Source organism: Vanacampus margaritifer, chromosome 15 (assembly GCF_051991255.1).
Source record: "Vanacampus margaritifer isolate UIUO_Vmar chromosome 15, RoL_Vmar_1.0, whole genome shotgun sequence".
NCBI classification, from domain to species: domain Eukaryota; kingdom Metazoa; phylum Chordata; class Actinopteri; order Syngnathiformes; family Syngnathidae; genus Vanacampus; species Vanacampus margaritifer.
In genome coordinates this window covers 18,261,221-18,274,889 of record NC_135446.1, presented here as the reverse complement: position 1 = coordinate 18,274,889, position 13,669 = coordinate 18,261,221, and the positions used below count along the sequence as shown (strand labels likewise).

General features: G+C 46.7%; 2 protein-coding genes across 2 annotated transcripts in view; one reads left to right on the top strand and one right to left on the bottom strand.

Moving 5' to 3' along the window:
• The window catches only part of col4a5 (collagen, type IV, alpha 5 (Alport syndrome)), a 29,470-nt gene extending 27,845 nt beyond the window's left edge, over nt 1-1,625 (top strand). The window contains exon 49 of the mRNA XM_077543402.1: nt 214-1,625. Coding sequence (XP_077399528.1) covers nt 214-295 — 82 coding nt within the window. The 3' untranslated portion in view covers nt 296-1,625. The remainder of the gene's footprint in view (nt 1-213) is intronic.
• A 704-nt stretch (nt 1,626-2,329) lies between these two features.
• irs4b (insulin receptor substrate 4b) lies at nt 2,330-13,669 on the bottom strand. The gene is made up of 2 exons (XM_077544830.1): nt 9,561-13,669; nt 2,330-4,720 (listed from the first exon to the last, which is right to left on the bottom strand). The coding sequence occupies exon 1, from the start codon at nt 13,354-13,356 to the stop codon at nt 9,589-9,591; it is 3,768 nt and encodes a 1,255-aa protein (XP_077400956.1). The 5' UTR covers nt 13,357-13,669; the 3' UTR covers nt 2,330-4,720; nt 9,561-9,588.

The following is a 13,669-nucleotide window of genomic DNA, read 5'->3' as shown; positions in this document are numbered from 1 at the left end:
GATCAAATGTTAGCATATTTGGTTTACAGTGTCTCGGTTTTCCATTTAGAAAATTGCAAAACAAGTCGCTGAACAAAACAAATCACAAAACAAGCTAATGGAAATCATGAAAATGATGCTGAACCTTCAGACGAAGTAGCAACACATACAAACAGGGCACTTGTTTTCATTTAAACCCGGCACTCACCTTGACCTTGACCTCTGCCCTCACAGCAAGCCCCAGTCGGAGACCCTGAAGGCGGGCAACCTGCGGACACGCGTCAGCCGCTGCGTGGTCTGCATGAAGAGGACGTAACGGCGCACAGCGACCATGCTGATTGGACGAAGGGGGTCATACAGGTTTAAAGGTGAAGATGGGGTGTGGCGGCAACTGGTGGAATTCCATTGGTGCATTTTCTTCAAGTCAAAACAATGGTGCTACTGTGCAACACAGCTTAAGAAAAAAACTGACAAAAAGAATTTTATTGCTTTGTTCCTAAGTACCTCAAAACAAAAGCAGAAAAAAATATATCCACAAAACGGTGCCATGATGAATGTGTGACAGCAAACATACATTTTTCACCCCCTTTTCCCCCTGCTAAAAAAAAAAAAAGGGTCACTTTTAATGTGACCCAGGCGTTCTTCCATTTCTACACGTGCTTTTTCTTGTTTTCTTTTCTTCTCGATGAGGAGGGTGCGGATGAAGCTCTCCGTGGTAACCAAACGGGCACTTTGACTTCGGGACATCCAAGATGCGAGATGCACTGACTAGGAGCTTTCCTTTGTGAGACTGACTGTCTTTATTTTGACCACTTTTTGTCTTCCTCTTTCCTCCTTATTTCTACGTCCATCGTGACACGTGGTGGTTTACTAACCCTGCTGCAAACCCGCCTGCTAACTCTGCTTTCTTTCTTTTTGTAAGTAATAAAATGTGTATATTGTGTAAAACACCTTTTATTATTAGCGTATTAGGTCTTGAATTGGTAACGAGCATTTTTAAGGTTTAGTTCGCTTACACTCACTCACGCAAACACACAGATATTGTACAAAGTAAGGCTTTTATGAATGAAAACAGTATTTTATATATATATATAATAAATATATATTTCTAAAAAAAAAATTTTTTTTTAAAAAGAGGTTACTTGGCAGTGGGTGTTTTAAGGTCATGCATTTCGCCAAAAAACAAACTACTGAGCACAGTCAAAGCCATTTTCCCTGTGACAAGTGTGTATGATATTAAAATCACTTAAACCTTTTGTATTCAATTTGTAGAATTAATAAATCTAAATTGAGGGGATTTGTCTGATGATCGGGGGAAATGTTTCACAGCATTTCAATTAAAATCTTTGCTTCTTGTTACAAAAAAACATGTCATGTGTTTTGTTTTGTTTCTTAACATTCGCAGGTGTTGGGCTTTGCTGTAAAAAAATAAGAGGGCCTGAGTTCTTGCACCAAAAACCTCCAAATTTCGCACTCAATTTGACAATTTAAGTTGTGCAGCATTTGTAGGAGGCATTTTCCTGTGACTTTTTATTTTTTGTCAAGCTGGGGTACGACTCAAATGTATTATTTTTGTTATGTTTCTGTTATGGTATTCCGAAGTTGTTATAAGCGAAAGACTGAAATAAACACAATGACCAAACGTTTGTCCTCTGAAACCTAATCATTTCCCTCATCTTCAACGAAGGCCGGGAAACAATTTTTTTAAGTTTGAATCGATAAGACATGTAACTCCATGAGCAGCAGGTGGCAGCACACTTGCACACCTTCATGCAGAGGTGGGCATCGAGGGCCGGAGTCCTGCAGGTTTTGCATGTTGCCCTTTTCCAACACAGCTGATATATGATCAGCTCATCAGAAAGCTCTGCTTAAGCCTGATAACAATCCTGTTGATAGGAATCAGCTTGTGTTGGAAGTGAGAAACCTCCAAAACCTGCAGGACTTCGGCCCTCGAGGACCGAGATTGCCCACGTCTGCCTTCATGGGAAAAGTGGTCCCTGATTACTAGTTAGTACTTGATTACTTCACAAGAACAAAATATATATATATATATATATTGTTTTTTTTGTTTTTTTTTAAACATGAGACAAAAACATGACTATTTGGATTATTTGTTGAAAAAAAAAAAAGACTTACCGCTCTCAGCTGAGTAACTCTCATGACCAAAGTGGACTTTGGATTGTTTTGACAGTTGAACTTTGGGACCCTGGGCAGGTCACCTGCGCTGGATAAACGGGCCGCGATTGTCGAGACCCTTGGGTTAAAAATACTTGAATATTCATTTGCTCATGGAATTATTATTAGTGACGTTCACGCGGTGGACAGAAGAATAAACTCACGTAAACGCAAGTGCAGAACATGAACATTTTTATTGCAATAGCTCTATGGAAAACAAAGGTTTGAACAATATAAACATTATGCTGATGCTCAAACGGCCTCCGGGAAACCGCCGACCACATTCCCTCCATGAGACAGCAAAGAAAATGAAGAACGACCGCATGGGGGAAAAAAAAGCGCCACAAATTCTCCTTATTTACAGGAGAATCTGTGAGGTTTATTTTTCCAAATAGAGGATTTACGAAGGAGAAACGCCTCCCCGCTATTGAACTCGCTATTGAACTCTTTTCTGTAAGGCTAATGAACAAACAGCATTCAAGTGGGAACAGAACACCGGTAACAGGTGATACGCCTCGGAACCGAGGCCCACTATTCAACCTGAACTGTACTAAACAGCAGCAAATTAACTGTAGTATAGTTACAAAAAATAACCAATTTCTTAATACAAATAACTGCAAAATGCCGCCAAAAAAATAACAACAACCAGGCATGTATCGCTTTGTTTACGTTTGCAGGTTGCCTGGACACCGCAGAAAAAGAAAAAAAAATAGCAACGCTATTCTGGTGTCAAATAAAATACAAATAACGGAAAATAGGGAAACAATGATTGCATAAGGATGCAGTTAAATGGGAAGTCAACCCCAAAATGTTCTTTACAACATTATTTTATGCAGCCCCACTAATCCAAACACAACATTCTTATTGATATTGCGTTTGTGGAATATGAATTAAGGAGCAAATTCCAGCCGTTTTTGTCCATCTCAGGGGGCGGCCATTTTGCCACTTGCTGTCGACTGAAAATGACATCACAGTTGAGACCTGAGCAACTGTGATGTCATTTTCACTCAACAGTAAGTAGAAAAATGGCCACCACCTAATATTGATTAAAAAAAAAAAAACTGTTGGATTTTCAATGAAATATTTGCAATATTTTATGAAAATATATTTATTTTTCTAAACGAGGCCTTAAGCAACTGTGGCAAAAAGGCAGCCCCGAGATGGATAAAAATGGCAGGATTTTGCGGCTTAATTCATATTCCACAAACGCAATATTAACCAGAATGTTGTGTTTAGACAAGTGGGGGCTCATACGCACACATTTGAAAGAAAATGTTGAGGTTGACTTCCCTTTTAAGTTCTCTCTTGACTATAAAAATTAAACGAGGCTTCATTGTTTCCAGCCATTTCTGAACATGAGGACACTTGTGAGGTGGATGTTTGTTCGATCCATTTGAAATACTGTCACGTGATAAAACGTTTAAATAAAAAATAAATAAGGATGCTGATTAAATGAAAAAAAAAATTGCACTCTTGCTATGTAAAAAAAAAAGAAAAAAAAAAGACCACATACATGAACAGAAAGCGCATCTCCAAAGTGGACTTTGGAACGGACTTTTATAACCAGCCACGTGGGCGAAAAAAATCTAATTGGTACCGCCAAGATGACCTTGTGTGTCCCCTCGCACACACACCAAAAATATGAGCGACAAAGAAAAGAGAAGCAAAAAGCTCAGTCGTCTTGCATTCAAGCACACATCTCCGCTGTGGGAACAACTGGGAGAGTGGCGGGAAACGCTAAACACGGACGCCGGTGTGCGCTTGGGTGCGAGAGCGGGGGGGGGGGGGGGGGGGGGGCGGCGAGTTCTGACTGGCACTGCGTTTCGTGCGTGCGTGCGTGTGTATTAGAGTTACTGGAAACGCCTTGACGTCACCCGGAAGCATGTGTCGTGTGTGTGTGGTGTGTGCATCACGCGCTGCTGAGAAAGATTTGTCAGGGGCAAAGTGTGTGTGTGTGGGGGGGGGGGGGGAAGCCCAGGGGGGGTGGGGGGTCTACCCTGGGCTGCGCGAGTAGTGCGTGTGCATTCCTTGCGAGGCACTGTACCGTGCATCGCATGAGGTAAAACGGAGAATGTTATCCAAAAAACAACTCAACAAATGAAAATAAAACAAACGCCTCAGTCGTCGGATGAAAGCGCGCTAATTCCTCCCTAGCCCGGGGAGCTAAGAAATGTACCGGAACTATTCGAACCTAAAATAAATAATATGTGCAAGTGTACGAAAGGAAATTTTTCTTCCTGTTTGGGACCAGGAAGCCATTCTAGGTCAAGTGAACAAGCGCATCCAAAGAGGACCAAAAAAATAGATATACTGTATATATACACATTCTCTACAACAACTCTGTCCACAACGTAATAACTGTACGGTACCATAGCGAGGCTGGATGGGTAAAAACTAGGGATGCTCCATATCACTAAAACTGACACAAACTGCGAAGATTTGCATATAAAACAAAATGTGAGACAGTTCAAATCAAATGAATGAAAAATATGCAAGCCTTTTCCTGTCAATATCTTCTTGTTGTCTTCTGCATCCAGAAGGTCACCCGCCTCCGCCGCCGCTCAGTCTGTGAGGACACACAAACAAACAGGTTAGCCACGTCACTTGACGGAAACTAAGTGTGTGTGCGTGTGTGTGTGTGTGTGTGTGTGTGTGCGTGTATTAGGGCTGGGAATCTTTGACTGTCTCACAATTTGATTCCGATTTTTGGGTCTGAACGTCGATTCTGAACGCTTTTAAATTGAAAATGATTTGATTGACAATGATTTCTGTTTCAATTTATAGATATGCAAAGAATTGTCATGATCTACTCCAGTCTGCCCCGCTAATGCTAATTAGCGCGGTACTCGTGGCACTTTTATCACTCAAAAGAACGACGACTATTCATACAAAACGCTTCAGGAATGTATACAGAGAAGCATCTTAACATCCTATACCGCAAAAAAAAAAAACTTTTATTGGAATAACTTGATCATGACTTTTTGCTTCTATGTGGCTACAACTTAACAGTGTATCAGAACGAGCGGAACCACACTGCCCCTAAGTGGCCAAATCGTGTACAACATGAACAGTGCTCCCAATAAAGGCGCACACAAACAAGGGCAAGACAGTATAAAATAATTGGAATAAAATCGATGTCAGGACATTTAAAATCGATTCTGAATCTAAATGAGAATCGCGATTTTTATGAGAATCAATTTTTGGGCACAGCTTGCCATTCTTCAACGTGTAAAATTCACAACAGGTGTTTTGTCTTTCTTAATTTCAACCGGCCCAAGACACTACGACACTCGAGTGGTCACTTCTCCTCTGAGTAGAGCAAGAAGTACTCAAACACCGAGCGAGTACAAGAGAAGGTCAAATTAAGTTCATCTGGAAAGGTTATAGTGCATTACCGGCTCATTCTGAAATTTCACCGGGAATCACAACACTTGGAACTTTTTGTGAGTCATGTACATCTTTGGTAAATGAGTGAATGTGGCCGGCGGACTTTGGCTCGTGCCGGGCGGCCCCGTGTGACCCCGGCGATGGCGGCCATGCAGCTGAGTTATCCCACTGAAAGCGAGGCTTTTGTGTGACAACAATGCGAGCGGGATGCCACAATACGGACAATTTGACAGGCGGCACTGCTGGAATGCCGGCAAGCCCGCCTGCACGGTAGGCCGGACTCGCCGAGTAAAGGCGAAACGCAAACTGTGCGGTGGACGAGGGAGCGTGTGACGGACCAGGCCCACCTGACAGTTTGGACCGCCCCACTTTCCTAATTCTCGACCAATCAGAGCTTTGTTGTTCTGGCAAAGTCAAACTTAATCCAATTCTAGTTCAACGTCTGCTAATCTAGCAAGGCTAATTAATGGCGATAATAACAAATAATAGTAGTGTTAGCAACAGAGTCCAATAAAATGACTTAATGCAAACCCGCAAAATATCAGCGTAATTAAGTAGGTTCTTTAGCGTCTTTAATTAGCGATTGGAACTTCAGGACGACGTAGTGTTGTTGACGTCGGTAGCAAAAGTTGGCTCAAAAGAGTCAATTCGGCGGCCGCGGTGCGATACGCTGCTGGGAACAACTTCAAAATAAAAGTGACAAAGGCGCGGATGTCAGCATATTACTGCATTTTTGGAGTGCTCCGTCGTGATAGCGCCAACAATTGTTGCTGCTTTTAGCTAACTTTTGCTGATGTTCTCTACACACCAAGAATCCCTAGAAACAAGGTACTTAATTATTCAAATTTCCAACGTCAGACATTTAATATGTTGGAATGTAAATACGCCTTTCTCTATAACAGAGGTATGGGTAAATGTTTATTTAAAAAAAAAAAAAAAAGTATTTTTTTTATGATATACAGTACAGTGAGACAATTTGGGATAATTTTATATGGATAAAAATGTGTCTTATTGAGAACACATTTGGGTCAAAAATGAATCGATCCTCTGCTTGGGTCCAACTTTGAGTCCACAAACGGGTCTTTTCGTGTAAAACAACTCTTAAAAATTGGTCAAATCCTTGACTTGGGTAAAAAAATAACGAGGGGTCATTTTGTATAAAACAACCCAGAAAGTCGGTCCATTTTCGACCCATAATTGGGTTACTTTTGACCCAACTGTTTTTAGAGTGTATGATTCGATTAGCTGACTAATCGCGACTACTGTCCACTGATTAGTTGCAAAATAATCGTTTGTGGCAGCCCCAATATGTTGAATATATACACACTTACATGCACTGTATATTATGACAGATCATTCTAATGTGTGTGAGCCAACATGTTAGGCCCCTTGAGAGAACCCCCGAGTGGAAATGGGGGTCTTGTTACGAGCACGCCCATAAATTCACATCAGCCTGGAAATAGATGTGTAAATATAGAAGGCGGCTGGCCGCGTAGGTGGCAATGCGAGAGCAAAAAGAGCAGCCTGGTACAACTTTCTCTCACATCCCTCTTGACCTCGCCGACGCCCCCTGCCCACCGCAACCCACGGCGCACTCCGGTTAACCCTTTCCCACCTCGTATCCACTCCGCCGAAGAAAAGGGCAGCTTCCCACCGCTGTCACTGCGCTCCGGATGCAGCAACCCGCCACCCCGGTGTAAACGAAGCAGGTGTGCTGCCCTCACATCCGCGCCACGGCTGAAAGGAAGCGCATTCCTGAGAGGTGATGCCTCTCCTCCCGTCCCCGCTGCGTTGCCATGACACGTCGTCCCAATTATGACATCAAAACGTCGGCGGTGGTGGCTCGCCATGCACGCCGTGACGGGTGCTGTGCGCGAGTCAGCCGGTGCTCGGACAACCCTGACTCCTGCCCAAATCGCACATTTGCTGAAGAAGTGAACTCAACTAGAGGAGGAAGGAGACGACGACGCAAACGCAACCGAGAAACCATGTTTGGGTCTCTTTTTTTTTTTTTTTGCAGACGTATGCAGTATTGCAATGGCGGCTGTGATGTTATTTGTCTACTTAAAAACGCTAACTGACTTTTATTAAAGACGATACACAGCACATTGAGCTTACCCAAAACACAGGAAAGGAAGTTCTGAACTCCCTAAAAAGCACTTGGGCTATAATTATTCCAAAATATCACCTGCCACTCAGTTTGAGGTGTTCTTCACTTAACCAGTAGAGGGCAGTCTCGCACTAAACGTGGCCAGAAGAAGACAGAAACAGGCAGTTATGCAGCTAACAGCTAGCTCACGGAATAATTGTGAAACTTCGTCTTTAAATGATTTTTACATGTGTAATGTAGATTATACTATGGTGTATGTGTGAACTAGATGGTAGTTAGTGTTTGGTTACCTTAAGTGGTAATTGCTAGCACGCTAATGCTAATCATGATTTTGTTGGTGTTTAAAGTGGACGTCAACCTTAAACATTTCTTGACAATAATAGTTTGCCACGTGCTGTCGACTGAAGATGACATCAATGTTGCTCAGGTCTGAGGCAACGACCAATCACAGCTCACCTGTTGTCTGAAGCCGAGCTGGGATTGGTTGTAACCTGAGCAACATTGATGTCATCTTCAGTTGACAGCAAGCTAAATGGCCGCCCCATGAGAAAAACGTCTGGATTTTGCTGCCTACCTCATATTCCTCAAATGTAATATTAGAATGTCATGTTTAGAATAGTGAGATAATATAACAATATTGTCAATACATTTTTTTACCCCCCCCCCCCCCCCGTCATAGGAATAAAAGCAGGGATGTGATTTGACCAAAGTGAAATTATCTGAAAATTTAGCCGGGGGTCTGGGGGCCGTTTTTAAGTACTTTCAATGCACTCACATGACAAAGAAATAGACAAAACAACAGCATAAATTTTCAATGTATATTGAACTATCCCATATAAAATGGCAGTTTTAGTCAACTCAAAATCAGTCACATTCAAAAACATTGGACTGCCTTTGCTTTTAAAAACTATCACTGAGAATATCATCATATCTAACTAATGTGATTACTAAGTTAACACATAAATAATGTTGAAGAGTTCAAATTTCATGAACAAATAATTGTATCATGACCAAATGAAAAGTAACTCATATTAGAGCATACCACAAATGTCTTTGTTATAGCAGAAGATGTTATCTGTCGGAGTCATGTGCATACACAATGAACTACTACTACAAAAAAAAAAAAAAAAAATCGATTTTTTTTTTTGGGGGGGGGGGATAAAAAAAGCGGAATTCCGCGAATTAGCGGAAAAATCACATCCCTGATAAAAGATAATACATTATGAGCACTTATATCCACTCAATTTAACTTACGTCCAACTTTAGTAGATTTATTTTTGTTTTATTTAATGGGGGTGGGAAGGGGAATTAATAGATTAATCAATAGGATAATCAATTTTAAAAACAATCAGATAGTGTCAGTGCACACTCCCGTCTCATAGAATAGTAGTCTTAATTTTCCAATTTGAAATTGATATTCAACCGTTTTTGTATTAGTGTATCTTTATTTGTATTGGTGGTTCAAATTTTTGTTGTCCCATATGTGCCAGACATACAGGACATTTTAGCCACTCAGTGACAGTTGATATCACCTGATGCCAACAGGCAATAAATTAATGTCATTATCGTTTTCTATGCCACATAAGGCACACAAAGGAGCGCACACACACGCAAACAGGGGCAGCGGGTCCAGATGCTTAAAAAAAAAATGTCAGCGATTCTCTAATCTTGACAAGCTTAAGCACTTTCAAGAGCCAAAATAGAGCAACTACATCTGGAGGAAGAGCAAGAGCAAGTTTGAACTAATAATAGCACAGAACACAAAGGATTATTTTAGTCTTATAAAGAAAAAGAAAAAAACACTCCAGGGCCCACATTTTAAATTGTCTTCCTTTTACACACAAAGAAGAATATTTACATTTGACAAGCAGGCAGGCACGCGCACGCACGCACGCACGCGTGTACTCACCGTTGGTTGTCATGGACATGCCATCGGATTATTTCCCGTCCTCTGGCACTGCGGATGGCTCGCTGACACCCGGCGACGTGGTTGCGTCCACACAGCTCTTGTCATCTCGCACCTCCAAGGCGATGTAGTTGAGGCCATTTTGGTATCCCACAGACATGTTGCTTTCGTACATTCTGCTGGTCGTGGTGGTGGTGGTGGTGGACGCCACTGAGGTGCTGGTTGCTGTGACCGGGTCTGATGCGCCGACCTGGGCTTGGTCAACTGGCAGTTCCCCGCAGCTTTCCACTGACATCCACACTCTGTCGAAGGATGCCAAGTCTGCGCATTTGGAAGCCTGGCCTTCCGGTGCGTTTGAGGTCGCAGGGTCTGCCGGCGTCGGGGGGGCCGCGGAGGATGCCCCCCCTGAGGGTGTTGAATTCGAGGAGGAGGTGGAGGAAAAGGTTTCCGAGCTGTGTCTCCTCCTGCCTTGAGGGTCGGCTCGGACGACCTTCGGCTCCAGGGGGTGCGCTGGTGCCCTTGCTGGGTTCCTTGGCGGCAACATGGGGGGTGTGGAAGAGGAGGCCCCAAGACCATAGCATCCCTCCATTATGCAGAGATGCTGCAGCATGTCAGTGGGGCTCGTTTCAGTCCTGTCACCCTTCGTGCTGTACGTCATATCAGTGTAGTCGCCTGTTGACCTCCAGTGACCTCCAGCATGGACCCCAGCGGAGGGCGGAGCGCCAGGATTGCTAGGCAAGGGTCGGATATAGCTGGGCGGGTTCCAGGGCGCCACAAGGCTGGGTCTGGGTGACTGGCTCTTACCCAGATACCCATCGCCGTCTTGATCGTCACGACGAGCCTCCATGCTCATGTAGTCCTGGCTGGTTTGGGGTAAGGGGGGGGTTCGGCGGCGGGTGGAGGCTTCATTCTTGGTGGGAAGAGGGTAGGCAGGGGGCTCCTGTTGGCGTGGGTAATGATCACCAAAGTCGATGTTGATATACTCTCCGGGACTCGGGGGCCTGCCGGTCGAACCCCCGGCCTTGGGGGCAGAGGTGGATTTAACCGTTGATGAGGTGGCGGGTTCACCGACTCGCGGCAGACCGTGGAAACTCCTCCTGCCTAAAGGGAGGCGGTTGGGTCTCACGACGCGCCGGTCAGCCATTGCGGCTGTCGTGTGGTGAGCGCTGTAAGGTGGGGGCGGGTGTGAGGGTGTGGAGGTGCAACCACCGCTGGCGCCCCTCCTCTCAGGTGCGACTGAGGAAGCCGCAGCACCTGATGAGTTGACTGGTTTGGCGAAAGAAGCCATTGGGACATAGTAGTCGCACTCCTTCTCATCATTCTCTCTGGTGGGGGCCTTGTAGGAGCGAGGGAGGGAGCAATAAGGGCTGAATAAGGGCCTCCAGGGGCCTTCAGAGCCGTAGGACCCACTGCTGCCGTTCAGCTTTTGGCCCCTGCTGCTGCTGCACGACATGTCCATGTACTCTGCATTCACAGGTCTCTCCATTACGCCATCACTCCCTCTTGCGCCTGCCGTGCTGGAGCCGCTATGGGGGCTGAGGGAGGCCTGCACCGGGGTGGGAGAGCCGGCCCTGTATCCTGGGAGCATCATCATGTAGCCGTGGGCATCAGTGGACGACTGCGACTGGGGATTGGCCGAGCGGGGACCCGAAGTTGGGCTCTGGAACTGGTGGGAGTGAGAAACGGGATGAAAGCCAGGATGCATGGGCATGTAGTCAGGGGAAGTGTCCCTCGGGGACGGAGCCACGCCCCACATCATGGGCACATAGCCGCTATCCTCCTTGGTGGAGGACAACAGGGGATGTAAGGTGGAGGGTCGGCTCTGCTGGCTGCATTCGGCGGAGGTGCCGCCAAAGCCAAAGGCCCCCTCTTCTAACGGAAAACTGGTTTGAGTCATTTTTTGATAGACGGCTACTCCGGGCCCACCGCTTCTCCTCCGTCTCTGCGACGAAAAAAAACGCTCATCCTCAGTCGTTGATGTGCTCTCATCTCGCGGTGTGTTGGCGCCGCTTGTGTTGCCGGAACCGGCGCTGGTGCCGAACACCTCCCTGTTGAAGCCCACGGCCATGTAGTCACTCAGGCAGTTCTCCTCTTTGATTGGCGGGGTGTTGCCCAGGGAATCGGGGGTGTTGCTGCGCACCCGGAAGTACCTGAAGTCGCCGGGGCTGGATCCGTACTCGTCAGAAGAGTTGAAGCCGCCGTCGGATGGAGAGCCGCATATTGAAGCGCTGGATGGGCGGGTAAGGGTGTCTGAGACAGAACCGTGGCCGCTGCTGGAGGACACGCTGACAGGGCTGGTGGTGAACGGGTGCGAGACTGGGAGGGAAGCGGAGCGGGCATGGTAAGTAGAGGCTGATGACCCTGGGATGGCCCGCACATGACGCCCGCCTCCAGTGCTCGTGCCGGCGTTTCCCGTCGCCACTCCACTATAACCGGCCACGTCCCCATCGGCGCGGCCAAGATGATGACGCCCGGTGTTAAGGTGGACCAGGCTCCCTGTGGTGGACCGAAACAGCCTGCTCATGGTCCCCTCGCCCTCGCTGGATGTGCGGAAGCGGTAACCGCTGGCGCCGGAGCTCTTACTGGATGGCGGAGTTCCCACAACCGACTCCATCCTGGAGCGTCGCTGCAGGCCCGTTTGGCTCGGCGGCAGGTTACTCAAGTGGCGGTGCGTGGTGACAAACGGAATGGAGTTGGAGCCCGATGACTGGCTTTTACTCCTGGGCCTGATCTCCACATATGCCTTCAGGGCCTTCATGGTTTTCAAGAGGGTCTCGTGCATTTTCTGAGCCACGACAGAGTCATCCACCTGCATCCATATTTCCCCCGGCCCAATCGACGAAAAGCGGCCCACCTCGATGAAAAAGAAGCTATCGGAGTTTCCGCAGCGCCTGATATTCATCAGGTGCTGGTTCACGCAGGGGGTCTCAGAGTTCAACTTGATCAGGTGAAGGGTTTTGGATGAGAGGCATAGGCGATACAAGCCTGTGAGGTTTTTAGTTTGACCAAGTCCTTTGGGTTTGACATTCACATGCCACACCTCCTTGAAAACAGTGCCATGGGTGACCGTGCCATATCCATCATCCAGATCATCGGTGATCAAATGCCCCCTTCTGCCTTCGTTCATCAACTCACTTATGGCGACGTGCCAGTCCTCCTGGTCCTGCTCGTTTTCCGCCACAATAGCAAAGTTGTCATCCTTAGTGCAAAGGGCAATGAGGTATTTGTTTTTAGAGTCTGCCCTCTTGTTGACAGTGAAGCACTGGTAGAGGTAAATCACCCTCTTGGGCGAGGATGGGCCCACGGGTCCGGTTCCCCCACGCAAGCTGCTCCGGAATTTCTTCTCATTGTCGTAGTACTCCAGGCGGCTGGGGCCCAAGTGGCTGGAGGCGCGCAGCACGAAGAAGCGCTTATGCCCGTGCTTTTGCTTGCGCATGTAGCCACACTTTCGAATGTCGTCCACTGCGTCCGGTGGGTTTGACAAGCCGCCGCCGCCGCTGGTGGCGCCGTGCTCCACCGGGGACGATGACTTTCTGCCCGGGGACTCGGCGACGTCCGCGGAGAGATGGTGAAAATGCGACGCCAGGTCGTAGTGATACGCCTCAAGGTGGTGGTGGTAGGAGGGCGGCAACAAATGGGAATGAAAGCCTCCTCCTCCGCCGCCGGTGATGTTAATTAACGGGGAAGGGGGTTCCCTGACCGAGCACTCTGCGTTTGCGTCGGCAGATTTGGACCCCACGTTCCTCTGCTGCATTTCCAGCATCAACTTGCCTTCCTGATAATTTGTTAAATTTGCCATCGCAGAGCACACTCAAAGGTCACTTTACTTACAAGCTAATCCAAGTGGCCCACTACCCCATTCTTGTGTCGCTCTTCGAGTCCGGCTAGGCCAGCTAAATGGACGGCTCAGATTTGTACTATTCGCCGAGCGGCTGTTTTTTTCTTCTTCTTTTTTCAGTCAAAAAAAGTGTTCTTTCAACCTCGTGCCAGCAAACAGCTATTGCACTTCGGTCTTGTTTTAAGAACTGAAGCCTACCGCGTGCAGCATGGCCATGTTCAATCGTGTTTCTCGTGCTAGTTGTTAGCAACTCGCGCTCTCTTCTCCGCCTGTA